We start from the raw sequence: 15,493 nt of genomic DNA, 5'->3' as shown, positions 1-15,493 counted from the left end.
ATTTGTTTTCTGTGTAATTGTCCACTATGATGTCTGTGCATCTCATCTACATTAACAAGGCAAACAAGTATTATTTTTCCATTTTACAGATGTTGACCTGAGGCATAGAGAGATCACATAGCTTGCCCAAGTTCACATAGGAAGTTCCATCCCACTGTGTAAATTACAAGATTAGCCTTCCTTTCATGTCCTCTGAACTGTGAGATGCAGGGTTTTCAAACGCACTCTGTATTGGCCTAGCTCTATTACACTGAAGCCAAAGGGAGTTTTACATTGATGTCAGTGGGAGCAGATTTAGAGCAAGGCCAATCACTTTTGAAAATCCCACCCTAACTGTCATTTTCTTAAATATACAACATTATGACCAAGAAATTAAAAAGCAAAACCATTAGGCACTCAAAGGTTCATCTACACCAGCGGTTCTCAAAGTGGGTTGGGACCCCATTTTAATGGGGTCGCAAGGGCTGGCTTAGACTTCCTGAGGCCCAGGGCCAGAGGTGAAGCCTGGGGCCGAAGCCAAAGCCTGAGGGTTCTGCCCTGGGCGGCGACGCTCAGGTTACAGGCCTTCTGCCTGGGGAGGACTTCAGCTTTGTGCCCCCTCCCCCGCCCCGGTGGGATGGTGGGGCTCGGGCTTTGGCTTTGGTCCCCCTGCCTGGGGCGGTGAGGCTTGGACAGGCTCCGGCTTTGGTGCCCCCTCCTCGGGTCATGTAGTAACTTTTGTTGTCAGAAGAGAGTCATGGTGCAATGAAGTTTGAGAATCCCTGATCTACACAGTGGAGTAACGTGCACTGAAGAGTGTGTGGTTTCTAAACTGGTGTTAAAGGGTGCTGCTAGGGAACCATTAGTGCACACCAGTGAGGTTTACATGGATCAGTTGATGCTCAACAGAAAGAAAAGGACTAAATAGACCAGGAAAGAAATACTAGTTTTAAACTTCTAAGTAGATTTTATAAACAGCGGGGAGCCAAATAAAAAGTTAAAACCCATTTGACAAAAAGGTACTTGTTGTTGTCTCTTTAAATTAGTTTTTCTTATAAAACAAGTAAGGGCAGGGTATAGGGTCTTAAAAACTCCTGCTCTAATTGTTAGGTGCTACAAGCCTGCATCTTATGTGTGTGGCTTTTTTATGACTGCACACCCTGTCATATGGGTGTATGAAATAGCATAGTCGTGGAGCCCAGTAGCACTGGGATCTGCTAGACTTCCCTTCCTAAACCCTCCTCTTTGGTGTTTAATCATGTTTGTCATTTAATATCCTAGCCACTTCAGATATCATCAGGCTGAAACTTGTCACTCAGCACAGCTGCATTTTTAAAGATGGAAACTAATTCTAATTGGGTTGTCTGGTTTTGCTTTAGAAATTGGCACAAACCACAAATTTCTCAGGATTGAAGAATGCTTCCCACCATCCAGTGACTTAAATATATCAGCTTGAAAATGTAAAGGTCAGTTAAATGTGGTACCAAATTACTTGACAATGTCTTTAACGATAGAGCAGCTACGTATGTTTAACAAATTAAGAGCCAGATTCTGAGCCCCCTACTTATGGTGAGTAGTACTTTCCTCCATAAGTATCCCCACTGATTTCAGTGGGACTGTTCAGCGAGGAAGATGCTATCCAAGGGGAATAAGGGTATCAGAATCTGGCTCTTACCAGTAACTTCTGACAGAATTCCTTTTGGGGAGAAATTTCCCCTTCCCAGGAACCATGGACATCTCCATACTTTGCTGTCCCCCATCCTGCACAGAAAGGTGTGGGGTTACTGCCTTTCCCCAGTCCCAGGGCTGAAGGAAAGGATTAGAAGGGAGGCTGTGTTCATTTTATAGAGGGCACGAGGACCTAAACCAGTTGTCCTTTAACTGGTAGGAGAATCCTCTCCTCTGCCTGACTGAACAATCTATGTCAAGCTCCAGCCGGGAAACCTCATAGGGTTTTCTATACCTCCCCAGGCTTCCACACTTGGGTTTCTCTGTGAGAGAGGAAGTTCTGCTCCCTGGATTAAAAATGCAGGATTGGAATTTACAGAAATGCAGGTTTTCTTCCAGGCTTTTTTTCTTCTTCTTCTTTTCTTTTCTTCTTCTCCATGTACCCTGATGTTGACACTGGCTTCCACTCTGAATGACAACTCAGTATGCACAATACTGACCATCTATGCACTACACTGTCAGCCACTGCGACATGTGACTGGAGTTTGAGGCTTGAGGCTGGGCCTAAGGTGTGGGAAGGAGGGATCAGATAGTTGTGTAAATTGACAAACACAGCCAAAGGCATTGTTAAGAATTTTCACAAACCTTGTTGTGTAGTTTTCTAAATTTCCAGCTCTTACCTGACCCTCTCAAAGTGAGGTGTGGGCTTTTCTTGAGCTTCATTAGTGGCTGTGACATGATGACCACAATACATGCTGGGATGCCACAGAAAATGAGATCTGCTAATATTGTGACATCAGGGAACATGAAAGATTCAAATGTGGAAGTTTAAAATCAGTTGTGTGGGTCTGCCTTTCTTACCTTTGGTATTTTGAGCACCAGCATTTTGCTCTGTAGTTATTATTTAACCTATATATAGGTGCTGTAAGTTAGGCTAAAATCCTGTGGGTGGTATCATTTGTATGAAATGGTTGTACAAGGTCATCGCTTTAAAATGTGGCATACCACATCCTGCACTGCAGGAGTTGCAAAATCTCACCACACTGCTTGTGGCTGCCATTTTGGAGTTGCTCTCTTCAAAAAGCAAGACTTCTTTGGTAAGTTTTAAAATGTTTGGTTTCATTTATAAAAGAGAGTTCAGTAGAAGCTGTACTTTCCTCATAGGCCATCCTTCACGCAGACTATTCTCAAATGTAGCTTTGCTTTTGAAAAATAAATCTTTCCAAGGCCAAAGGGAAATGATATATGTTCTAAAAAACTAATCCAGATTGATGGCCAGGCTTTCGTAGCTCTTGCAGTACTCTGCGCTTTGTTCCAGAAAGCTAAAGTACTTTTAAGGAAAAGCACTATGGGACCCAGAAAAAGAAACTCAAAGTATCCTTTATACTTTGAGACAAAAAATATGAAGTGCTCCCACTTCATTGGTTAGTACTGTGCTGACCTACTTGAATTTCTCATGGGGATTGGCAGTAATCTTAAAGCAGGGCCCGTATTTCCAATAATTCTCATATGAACATGCTTTCATGCTGTTAACGGCTGGCTACCACTGCAACTTATTAGAAACTCAGCTATTTACCAAAGTGGGATCTTTGTCTTGGAAGGTCACCAAGATAATCAGAGCCTTCTTGGAAGACCTTGAATCAGAATTGTTTGGATGTAAGAAGAGTAGTGCGGCACAGCTCAGATCTCCCAGGATTCATATATTTGGAAGGCACTGTACCATGTATAACTGTAGAAGATAGTACAATGATACTTGAACTGCTACATCAAGGTCATAGTGTTCAGAGATCCTATTAATATCATGCATGGTAAGCAATTTATGAAAGAATTCACACAGCATTTGAAAAAAGTCATAAACATTATTATCTTAGTTGCTTTTTAAGATTATTTTTCTACTATACCATGATCTTGTAAAAACAGATAAAAAACATTTTAAATAATGCAGTTATTTATTGGACAGAATTTTGAAACATCAGTTTATGTATCACTTTATATTCCATTTATTAACAAAGCCACGTGCTTGGTTTGCCATTCATACCATTTACACAGTTTAGAATGGGTTGTACTGCAGTGGCTTTGGGTGAGTGGGTAGCACTGAGACCTTGAATTGGTGCTGCCCAGAGGTCTTAGTGCTGATAAAGAAACCCCTCTGTAAGTTGTTAAAGTGAAGGATGATAAGGAGAATTACAAATGACATAGATGATGCAGACTAAGGCACTGATCTTCACTTCCTCTTCCTCATGTAACATTCCACCATGTTCATTCTAATTACAACTCTCACTTTAATTCCCAAACCCTACAAGGAGATAATGAGCAAACAGAAGAGCTGCTGGCATTGCCCCTTGATGGAAACACTTGGCACTTTTTGGTTGCAACATAACAGGCAACAGCTTCAGGAACATGGCCTGATTCTTATTCAGTCAGAATATTTCCTGGGTGGAGGGGTTGGCGCAGAAGAGAACTAGCAATTATGTGTTGCACACTTTAAATATCAGCCCCAAACTGCTATTTGGGGAATGAAAAGGGATTTAATGGAAATTTTAGCTATGGATGTTTTACAGTCATTTTTATGTATTTATTTTATTTGTATTGTATTATGGTTGAGTGTAGGGACCTCATCGGAGATCTGGACCCCATTGTGCTAGGCACTGTACAAACAAAGTAAGCGACAGGTTTAAGGTGTTAGGCTTCAGTGCAGCACTTCGAACGAAGAGCATAGAACCTGCAGCCATGCAGAGCCTCACTAAGGTGAAAGGGGGCTTTACCCAGCAGAGGGTTCATCTGTGCAGTTGGCAGTGCAGGATCAGGGCTCAATCCTTACATCCTTTCAGCTGGCCGGTGAAGCTGGTATGTATTAACTCATTTTACAGATGGAGAAACTGAGGCAGAAAGATTACGTGAGAGCCTAAAGCCATAGAGAGAGTCCAGAGCTGGAATAGGAATTTAGGAATCCATGGCCTTTAAGTCCAACTGTTGTGCTAGACCACATTTCTCCACTTTCGTGCTCATAGAGCTTGTTCATTTGTGCACGTACAATAATTTTGTTTTTAAAAAGCGAAGAGTATTCTTATATCCAGAACCCTGGCTGTTTACTTGGTAGTGTCCCAATACGTTTTCTCACAGACACTAATAATGAGCCAGATCCTCATGTGAGGTAAATTGATGAAGCCTGATGGAAGTCAGTGGAGCTGCACTGACTTGGACCAATTGAGGAACACGTCTAATATGTTTAAAGAGTGGTTGCAGTTATAAAAGTTAGTGCAAAATGGCAGCATGACCCAGACTGTCCCCTCTAATGACATCAGTGGAGGGGATCCTTCACAGGCTCATTTCCTCCTGCTTGGCTGGAAGGCGGATGCCACCTGTGCAGCAAAGTCTCTCCCTGCCCCCACCATGACGAGGCAAAGCCCCTCATGTGGGGCTCTGCAAAGAGCTCCAGAGAGTTATGGGAATAGAGCTGAGGTTAGAAAGTGATGAATCAGAGGACAAGCCACTCTCTACAGTAGCACTTTATTGCTATTCTAGGACCAGCCGTGGTAAATGACAGCAGGAACCACCCTAGTGAGCTGCCTTTATTTCCAGGTTCTTTATCATGGACTAGTTGCAAATTTGGTTTTATACTTTCCTTACTCTCAACTGTTCTTTTTTTCCTGCCGACAAGGGAGCATTAAGGGGAGATTATCTCGAAAGAGTTGATGTGTTCAGAGTTATAGTGCTTCCACTCCTTCTTCCTGCCAAGCAGAGTTTTCTTTCCCCTTTCATCTGCTGACTGCTGGTGGAACAAGATGCACTGTGCCTTTAAGAAGTGTGGTTTTTCAGAAGGCTAATTCCTTGGCTTTGGCATGTGTTGAGGCATGTTCTCAGTTGGGCTGTATGGTTTATAAATCTAAAAGTGCATTCGTCTAGTGGGGTTTTTAACTATTTTCTGTAAAGAGGCGGAGTTCAACTTTCTGTTATTTAGTTGTACTCAAAAGAAGAATCAGCATTTCTAGGGTAATTCCCCTTTCCCCCCCCCCCCCAAGTCCCCCTAAAACGTGGGGAAAATAAAAGGAATTTGTATTTTTTTATGAATTAAAAAGATATCTTTCTCTAATGCCAATATTTAATTAAAAAGACCCTGCAGATCTCTAATGAAATAACTGACAGGGCAAATTCTGTTCTGAGTTATGTTCCCATACATGCATCAATATCACTGCTGTGTTACGTTGTCATTGTGGTGGCATGCGTGGAACTGAGGGGAGAATTTGGCCCAACACAGTTGTCAGCTTGCTTTATTTCATTGTGAATCTCCTGATATTTGGAGTGTTTGATAAAGCTCCTGGAGCCAAGTGAATAATATGAAAATCTCACCTTGGTACTTTTTAAAAGTACCAAAAAACCAGAGTTTCTGGCCCACTTGGTGGTTCAGAAAAGCTTGAGAATGTGACCCAATTGTATCCGAAAAGCTCAAAAGCTAGAAGGCAAATAAAAAGAATCCAATATTTATTTTTTTTAAATTAATCTCATGATTTTTTTGTGGGGGAGACCCTGACTCAAGATTTTTGAATCTTTGGGATTGGCAATACTATAATAATTAAAATACAGCATTCAGTTGCAAAGTAACATATTCTGCGAAGAATAGATACGCTTTAGGGTAGTACTTCAGTGATTTTTTTTTTTTTTTTTAAACTATTTTCCATGCAGGGCCGTGGACTGCAGCAACAGTGCAAATCATCTAGGACTGTCCACGTGTACTGGGAGACTAGTCTCCCTTCAATAAACTCACATAACTGTCATTACTCTATATCTAAGTGGATTTTTTAGATCCTGGTCCTGCAAGTGACTCGTGAACAGACCCCTGCACTCACACCAAGTCCCATTGACTTCATTAGGGTTTTCTGCAAGCTCTGGAATCCACCCATGCACAGTCACAGATTGGGTCCTCCTGGAGAGAAGAATAGGTTTCCGAATATCAGACCAAGAAGAATGGCTGAGTGGCAGTGTTGTGTTTTTTTGTTAGCATAGGAGACTGGACTCAAGGGTTCAGTTCCTACTCTGCTACCACCTCGCTGTGTGGGGTTGGTCAAGTCACTTAACCTTTAGGCTACAGTCCCATGTGAGTTAAAAAGGGACAGTAATACTTATCTGCTTCACGGTTGTGAGCTGGGATTGAATTACTTAATGTCTGTGAAGTACTTGGGGGTTGAGGGTGGCTTGGTTGTATAAAGTGCCAGGTGTTGTTGTTTGTATTTAAGATTAATTAATTATTCATTATGGAGCCATGGCAACTCCCCTCCCTTTCCTGTGTCACTAGTTGGTTTTGGTGATCTCATCCCTGCTCTTATGCAATACTTAAGCCTTCAGAAAGTCCCTTCTATTTAAACCCTTTATTCTGAATTGAGTGGGGTTTTGGGGGCTGCTGCTCTTTTAGTAAGAGGTTGCAGAGCAATGGCAGAACCCCATCCTTTTATCTCTCAAAGGCTACAGCTATACTTACAGCAGTGTGTAGTGTAGAGACACTGCACACCCAGCTAGCATGTGTATAAATAGTATAGACGGAGAGGTACAGCTTAGGTGAGTAAAGCTTCCTACACACCTGAATGCCCAGACTGCTCCTGTGTGGCTCTGAACATGCCAGGCAGTGCCTCCCACCTATATGCTACTGTTTTTAGTAGCGTAGTCTCCTGCATTTAGTAGCGTAGGATCCAGCAGTGAGGAAGTGGGGAAAGTCCCTGGCAGCAAGGAAAGGCCTGCTGCCAAAGCGTTTCCCCAGTGTGGGACTCTTTCCCTGCTGCTAGAGCCTTGCAAGGTACATGTGTAGTCCCTGTAGTCTACACATCACTTTTTAAGAGTAGATGCAGCCAAAGTCAGCCAGGGAGCACTGTAGCTCCTCCCCTCTCTCCTAACCATACCTTCCTTCCTCTCTGCCTCTTACGCCAGGTGGCACTATGCTCTTCCTAGCATGCAGCTTCATGGCCTAGCAGCCAGTGGCTAGACTATGGGACTGGGAATTAGAACTCTTGGGTTCTATTCACAACTGTGCTCTGGCTCACTGTGTGATCTAGGGCTTTCCCCTGTGTGTTTAATTTTAAATGGGTATAATACATTTTGCCTAATTCCTAGGGGCTTTCAGGCGGAATTAGGACTTGTCTACATGGGGCTGTTAGTGAAGTAAACTAGGAGGTTAATTTAAAGCACACTAGCTACTCTGTTTTCACCAGGTAGACAAGCCCTTAGTTAGTGCTTATAAAGTGATTGAGCTCTGTGACTGAAAGGTGCCAGGTAAGTGCTAAATACCTTTCTGTTGTTATGAATGTAGGCAATCTTCATTGAAAGCAAAGTAGCTTATCTGTAAATCAACATTTGATCAGGTGGAGGCATAGATTCCATGTTAGTGGGAGGGAAAAGGAGTGTAAACAAAGCCTGCCCACTTCTACTGAACAGAGAAAACTGTAGTGGAAGTAGAAATGATTCTCATCCCTTGTGGTTTGCTTTGTGTGTAACAGAGACTTTGAATGTAGTATTCAAAAGCAGAGGCCAGTTATTGAGACTGTTGGAAAGAAGTGAGTGCAGTTCAGCTATTGATGTGGAATTTGAAGTTACAGAATGAGAGCTGTTTTCCTTCTGTTTGCAAGTTTCCAAGGTTTAGTGTGATGCTGGGTACTGCTTTTTTCAGCAGCACTTCCTCTGGGCAGTTGAAAACATATCACAAGCACTGAGATTACTTAAGTGAGCAAGTGGAGCATTCAAAGGAAGAAAAGCAATTGAGAGAGGAGTTTTAAAATGATCATTGCAATAAAAGAATTGCTAATAGCTAATATACAGGCATAACCAATGTGCAGTTGCAAGCTTTCTTGTGCTGTCAAGAAAGGAGAAGGAACTAAAATTCCAAGAAAGATTTAATCCACATTTTGTAAAACCTATCAAATTCACAGCAGGTGAGAGGCGGTAAATGTTTGCCTCCAAAGGAGATTAGAAACTGAAACAAGGCAGAATTACATTAGCACAGATTAACCAGGTTATCAGATAGTCATTTAATTAAACAGAGTAAATCCTTGCTTAGCTGAACCACCTCACCAGAAAAACTCACCTTAATACAAATTATGTTTCCCAGTTTCCCTCTTTGTTCATCCAGATAAATCAAATGTCCTTCACCCTATTTGAACAAACAGGGTTCTGATGTATCTGTTTTAGGTCACTGATTTATATGTTGTAGAAGCTATCTCATTGTTTAGAATACAGTGATATACTGTTGTGGGTGTTTTCCCTTTGCTTCCTTGTACATGGTGAATTGTTTGTTTGTTCCAAATGTTTAAACCCCTCAAACAGAGTAGAAATAACCAAGTCTTTGTACAAAGTTAGGTTAGATTTAGATCTTTGTCTTAAATGAATTTTTCTGTTTTATACATTATGATGCCCTTCTCCCATACGTCAAGTATTTTGGGTGGGAGGGGCAGCCAACAGAAAATTAAACCCAGTCTTCACTTGACCATTAATATTAGCCCAAGATAAAATGTGTTTTTTTTCCTTGTGATATCTGATCAACGCCCCCTCCCCCCACAAACAATATGCAAAGAGCTGAGTCAAATTTCAGGCAGGGGCAGGGCGGAGAAGGAATAAATAAATTCAGATTTTGACAATGCTTACAAATGATTGATTCAGATACGGCATCTGTGAATTTCAAAATCCGTTTTCACTCTTCTAACTTATATTAATTTGTTATTAAAGACATACATATACTTAGGCCTGGCAGAATTTGAAGGATAATATCAATGTTTATTTTTAAGCATTTTTTCTCTTTTTATTGTTTACAGTTGTAGGAAATTATGGGTGGGGGGTGTCAGACAATGGGCAGGGCAGGCAATAATTATTTAATGACAGTAGACATTGAGATTCAGAAAGTTAATGTTTGTAACCGTTAAAACACAGATTGTCAACATCACACGTCAAAATATGCAAAGTAAATATCCTTAAACTCTAATAAGTTCTCAAGTAGCATTTTTCTTTCTTCTGTACATTTTGATAAGTATCGATGGAAATATTTTTTCATCAGTTTACGTGTGTATGGTGAAATTGGTGTTTGACATTTGATAATAAAAATTGAATCCTTCCAAGCCTACATATACTCAAAATGTATTCACAGATCTAGGCAGCTGACATTCATATACAAGAAAAACAAATGAAACAAATAATTATAAATGTTCTGTGCAATTTTATCCCACAAGAAGGTCCAAATCCTGATACCCTTATGCTGAATAGTATCTTACTCTGCAAGTAGTCCTTTTGGTTTAAGTTGGGCTGTTTGCCGAGTAATCTGTTACTAACATGAATCTGGCCCCAAGTGTTGTCTAATCATGCTCACCTGATGCATGTCCAACCTGATGCTATATTACAAGCTATTTTCTTTATAGAAATCTTGTTACAAAAGTCCGTCAGTACTTAACTGATAATGAAAACATTTGTGATTTGAAACAAAATCTTGGTGCAACAAGTCAAACATTGGCTAGAATCTTCCAGCATCATTTTCATAAATATTACAGTGTCAGAGAGAGCAGGATGTTCATCCCTTTGAAGATAACTGAACTGAGGCTTTTGTTGAGACTAGACATGCCCCAGATTGTGAAGCTGTTATTTCAGTTTAAAAAAATTAAGAAATCCCAGATAGTTAATTCTCATGTTCACTCTATTTAACCTCTGAAGTTCCTCAAAATGAAAGCACCAGTTTCTACTTTTTGGTCTGTATTCATTTTTCTTTCTTTTTTTTAATACTCTCTCTCTTGTGGCTTATCAGATGCTTTCAGCTTAAACAGCCTCTGAGGCAAACAGTAGGTTTGTGCTGTGTGTGTGTGTGTGTGTGCGCATGAATGTGTGTGTGTAAGTATTGTAACGTGGCGGGGCATAGGCAGTTATGAAACTTTCCAATAAAGTCTCAGTGCGTCAGTATTGGTTGGTTGTTGTTTTTTTCCATTGCCCTCTGATTTCATTTCCAGTTATGAGTGAAGAGAGAGGGCTGGGGGGAAAAAACCTCAAAAAACCAGTTGACTGAGGAAAGAGGCAATTCCCATGACAGGTGGAGCATGCAGCATGTTGAATGAGACTCTTCATTTTTGGTGCACAGGGGCTGGGGGAAGGGGAAATCTTTCCACTTTGGGCAGCTGCTGGTTTAAAGGGGATCCAGCAAACTGTTAAAGCAGCAGCAAGAAGTTTGGCTTTAATTTTTTTAAAGGACTGGAGAAATTATTAACCACAGTTTATGACATCACAGTTGATCTGATTAAAGGTTTGTTTTCTTGCTGGCAGAGGTGTGCTCTGTAGAGACTGGTTCTCTCTTCTTTTTTTTTTTTTAAGTTTCTTTTTTGAACAACAAACGGAGAGAACTGCTCGCATTGCTGCTGCTGCTGCTCCAGCTGCGCTTGTGTGTGTGTAAAAAGGATGGTGTATCTGTAGCTGCCACGCACAAACACACATTTGACCATGAGGACTCTTCGCAGGTTGAAGTTCATGAGTTCGCCCAGCCTCAGTGATCTGGGCAAGAGAGAGCAGGCAGCCTTGGATGAGCGGGGGACCCAGCAGCGACGGGCCTGCTCCAACGCTACCTGGAACAGGTAAGGTCTTGCTCGATGCACTTCCTCACCTGGAGCCTCTAAGCTCTCCGACAGCAGCTGGCATGATTAATTCCACAATTACCCTCTCTTTGTTTCACAGTCTGGGATAGTTTGTTCCTAACCGTGCTTTATTTCAGGAATGTAACAACACATTGGCTTCTGCATTAATGTATTACTAAACGTGTCTCTGGTTACATGTAACAGACAGAAGCAACTCTTTGAGGCTGCTATTAACCTTTCTCTGAATGCTGACAGAAAAATAGACTTGCCCTCCTGAAGATGGTTCAACCTATGCTTCATTCTGACAGGCAGGAACTTTTTTCAAAGCACCAACATACAAATATGTTCTTACACCTTGCTAGACATTTTAGTTCAAGGTTGATTTGGTTTTGTTTAAAAGTGTCTCTCTGTATATTCTGCTTGGCTGTGCTTTCTGTATGTTTTGGAAGGGGGAAAATGATCCATCAGGTTTACTTTTTTTTGTGTGATTTCTATGTCTATCGCTGTTTGTCAAAATATATAGCGGAACATTTTCAAGTAACTTAGGGGAACATTTTCCAAAGTGAGTGACTTAGGCATTTGAGAACCTAAGTCCCATTGACTTTAATTGAGACATTGACTGCTAGGTGCATAAGGCGCAGATTTTTAAAGGTGTTTAGGTGCCTAACTCCCATTAAAATCAAGGTGCCTAAACACCTTTTAAAAAGCTGGCCTTAAGTCAATTTTTTGAAAGTGGGACTTAGGCGCTTTGGAAAATGTTACTGATAGGTATTTTTAAAAGCACTGAGATATATTTACAGCAAGATAGAAATCACTGGCGCGTCCAGGGGAACCAATTTCCTAATAGGATTGTGTCATTGTGCAAAAAAGATTCCAAAAAAAATCACATCTATCACTATGACTATGCTTCTATCTATCTATCCTTTGTTAAGTGCGAGCAGCTTGTTAGGCATTGTAACAATACAAGACGCAAAGGAGACACTGTCCCAGCCCTGAGAAGCTTGCATCTTAAATAACACAAGTATGCACAGGGAGACCCAGATGACGTGTTAATTCAAGATCTGATACTGCCTCCCTTACTCAGGTTGAGTAGTACTTCACTTGGCCCGTTGTCCCGCGGGAAACAGTAAGGCTGTTTGCAGAGTAAAATACTGCTTGGTGTGAGTAAGGGTTGCAGAATAGGGTCCTCGGAACTTTTTCATAATGGTGTGCTGACAGCTTTCACTGGCAGGGATTAGCATTTATGGGACTCCTGGGAGAAGTGAGTTGTCAGAACGGATTTGAAAGGAGAGGGGGTGGCTGCCTGGCATAGTTGAATAGGGAGGGTTTAGGGGACGGTGTGCATGAGCACTGAGAAAAGGCAAATCTGTTCACATTTGCTGTCTCTGCTGTTGGTGCAAAACACAGTCCAAGAACTGGTCAGTTAAGATGGGGTCATATATTTATTTATTTATTTATTGAATTTGGAAAAGGTGGGTACAGTTATGACCAATGGGTATTTGCCATCTGTGTGTGGGAGACTTGTTAGATCTCTTGTGCATTTAATCAATCACGCATCATGTATTGTTTAACCATGCATGTGTGAGTAATTGCTTGGCTGGTTTGTGAACTCAGGGACCGACCTTTCGTTTTTGCCATGAGTCACCTTTCCCTTAGCTGTGAACACACTGGCATCCTGAACTTCCATAGCATGCATCTTTGAAATCCCTCTGGAGAAGCCAGTGGAGCTGCTGCTTTGTAAGACCCGCACTGCTTAATTCTGCAGACAGAGTGAGCATCTGTGTATGTGTGCCAAGGTGCTCTGAAGTCGTGATAAATATTACAAAACATGAGTGATTTTTAGAGACTGCAGCCTATGTGCAGGCTCTGCATTTCATAGTAAATAATAGAAGGCCCTCTCTGCAGCAAAACAAGGGGATAAATGTAGCTTTTTCTTGCAACTTAAAGCACCTCATATCCTGTCTTGGCTTTAAGGATCTCAGTACCTTAGCAGATACTCTACACACTCTCTGTAAAATTTATCTTCCTAATTTCATCTCAGGACAATTGAGACTTCAGTAATGGGTTAGCTATTCATACTCTGAAACAATTCTCTGAAATCTGGTTAAGATTTTCAGATGTGACCAAAAAAAAATGCAAGATTTTGAAAAGCGACCTGTGACTTTGGGTGACTCAAAGTGTAGGGGCCCAACCCGAGACACTTTAAAAAGGGGCCTGATTTTCAGAGTGCAGGTGTTCAGCACTCTCTGAAACGCAGGACTCAGGAACCTTTTTAAGGCATCTCCAGTCGGGCACTTAAGGTTTGGGTCACCCAGAATAACTGGTTACTTTTGAAAACCTTTGCCATGCATGTGTTTTGTTTGTTTAGTTCCTTGGGTTTGGTTTGGTTTGGTTTTCTATAAAACAAAAGTGCCTTGTTTAACAAAAGCATTTCTAAGTACTGTCCTCAGACATTATCCTTTGGCTTACGGAAAGGTACTGCCTTCCTTATAGGAGAACGATTTCTGCTATTTCAATCAGTGAACCATTAAACGTTCTTACTAATCAGGGGAGTGATAAGAAGCACCAGAAATGCCTTCCATTTTCATCAAGCCAGAATCTATTATGGTTAAACATTAGCTGCCATTTCCCCCTTAATTTTAGCATCTGTGCCTGGGTGGCAGTTTGTGGGTGTGTGTGTTTGCAAGAGGCTTTGAGCCTGATTCAGTAAAGCTGATGCAGGGAGGTGTGAAATACAACCCCTCAGAATGCCCCTGCTCCAGCCAAGCCCATTGCTCAAGAGAGGATACTCATCCTTTGGGAAGACAGGCAATGACCCTGACTCTGCCCTGTGTCAGAGTACTGTGGGAGGCCACATTTAGTTTTCCCAAGGTTCTCTATAAGCTTTGCCAGTGGGAGCTTCAGAAGAGAGCCACTAAAGTCAGTGCTCTCTCTAGTCATCCTCCCCACAGACCATTTTCTGACTGTGTCACCCACTTTTGAGCCCGTGCTGCCTACTCCAGAAGTAGAGTTTTGGCTACTTGATGTGCCAAAATGAACTGTCCGGCAAAATTTCCTTCATTAAGTCTTCTATGTTGATATCCGCTTAAACCCTTGGGATTGTATTTTTGACAGGGTGAATTCTGCCCTTTGTAGCTAGGTGAGGGCAAATTACAGGAGACTGGTTCCATGTCTGTCATTGCCCAGCTCCCCGCTGGCACATTGCATTCCTAGCAAGGTTTCTTCCTCTGCAGGGATTTTCCTTCATCTCCGCAGCTATAGTACTGTAAAACAGCATGAAACTGTCAAATCAAATGGAAGTAAGTCACTGTTGAGCTTCTGCCTACTACTGCGCAAGTTGGACTTTGTGGGCACAGCTTCTTCTGTCCCTGCTTTCCCATGATCCCCAAAAGCAGTGTGTACCAACTCACCAGCCAGCCAACACATGTTAACTAGCAACTATCAGCAGCATAATTGAACAATACAACTTCATTAGAGCTCACAAAATTTGCATTGGATTAAAATAATTTAGGTTCTTTTACAGGCATTGTCTTCAACTGCTTGTTTTCTGCTGCAGCAGTAAAGAGGGCTGAATACTGACTAAACCGATTGGACTGAGAAACCCAAGGTTTATAATTTTTATAATCTGATAGCCAAGGTGGGGCCCCTCTGAGGGCAAAGGAAATCCAAAGAGCGGTTTTCTTTATGACTTAGCTGGCACTGACTGCCTAATCAGTGGTTAATACTGGCTGGGTTCTGCTGTGGAAAAGCCTATTGTGAAATGACATATATTCTTCTTGGTGTTAGGAAAAAAAGGGAAAATGATGACAAGTTGAAGAAGTAGGAGGTAGTGAATAAAATAAGCCAAAATATAAGGAGGAGGAGAAGATGTTTCTTACAATAATGAAATCAACAGTAAATCCAAGCTGAGAAACATTATTAGGAACAACCTGAATTAGTTTTTGCAGGAATATAGTATGCACAGTAGCTTGCCATTAAGTAGTGCTCTGTGGAGGGTGCAATGTTTCATCTTTAATTAAAAATCCCTGTCTTTTCAGATTACAGCAGGGCTTTACTAATGGAAGAAACCTTGAAATGTATCAAACTGAAAGTACTGAGCTTTCAGTTTTGTTAGGACATTCTTCTCTTTCCCACATTGGCTAATTATTCAGATATACAGTATTTGTATTGACTTAGCTCCTTCTTCCCGGACCTTATCAATGGGATCCACTTTTGAGAGAGAGTTTGGTTTGAACACAGGAACAAATGAGAGCCCAAAACTC

General features: G+C 41.5%; 1 protein-coding gene across 8 annotated transcripts in view; it reads left to right on the top strand.

Moving 5' to 3' along the window:
* PRR5 (proline rich 5) overlaps positions 1-15,493 on the top strand; it is a 129,126-nt gene that overhangs the window by 44,837 nt on the left and 68,796 nt on the right. For 2 of the 8 annotated variants that reach the window (XM_037914682.2, XM_037914674.2), the window contains one exon: positions 11,118-11,231. In XM_037914682.2, coding sequence (XP_037770610.1) covers positions 11,128-11,231 — 104 coding nt within the window. In that variant the 5' untranslated portion in view covers positions 11,118-11,127. Of the gene's footprint in view, positions 1-6,883; positions 7,201-7,569; positions 7,909-10,207; positions 10,362-10,974; positions 11,232-15,493 lie in introns of those variants that run through there. The other 6 variants (XM_037914667.2, XM_043537882.1, XM_043537869.1 and 3 more) reach the window with 5 other exon arrangements.

Source organism: Chelonia mydas, chromosome 1 (assembly GCF_015237465.2).
Source record: "Chelonia mydas isolate rCheMyd1 chromosome 1, rCheMyd1.pri.v2, whole genome shotgun sequence".
NCBI classification, from domain to species: Eukaryota; Metazoa; Chordata; order Testudines; family Cheloniidae; genus Chelonia; species Chelonia mydas.
The sequence above is the reverse complement of the archived record's forward strand: the minus strand, read 5'-3'. Positions and strand labels throughout refer to the sequence as shown.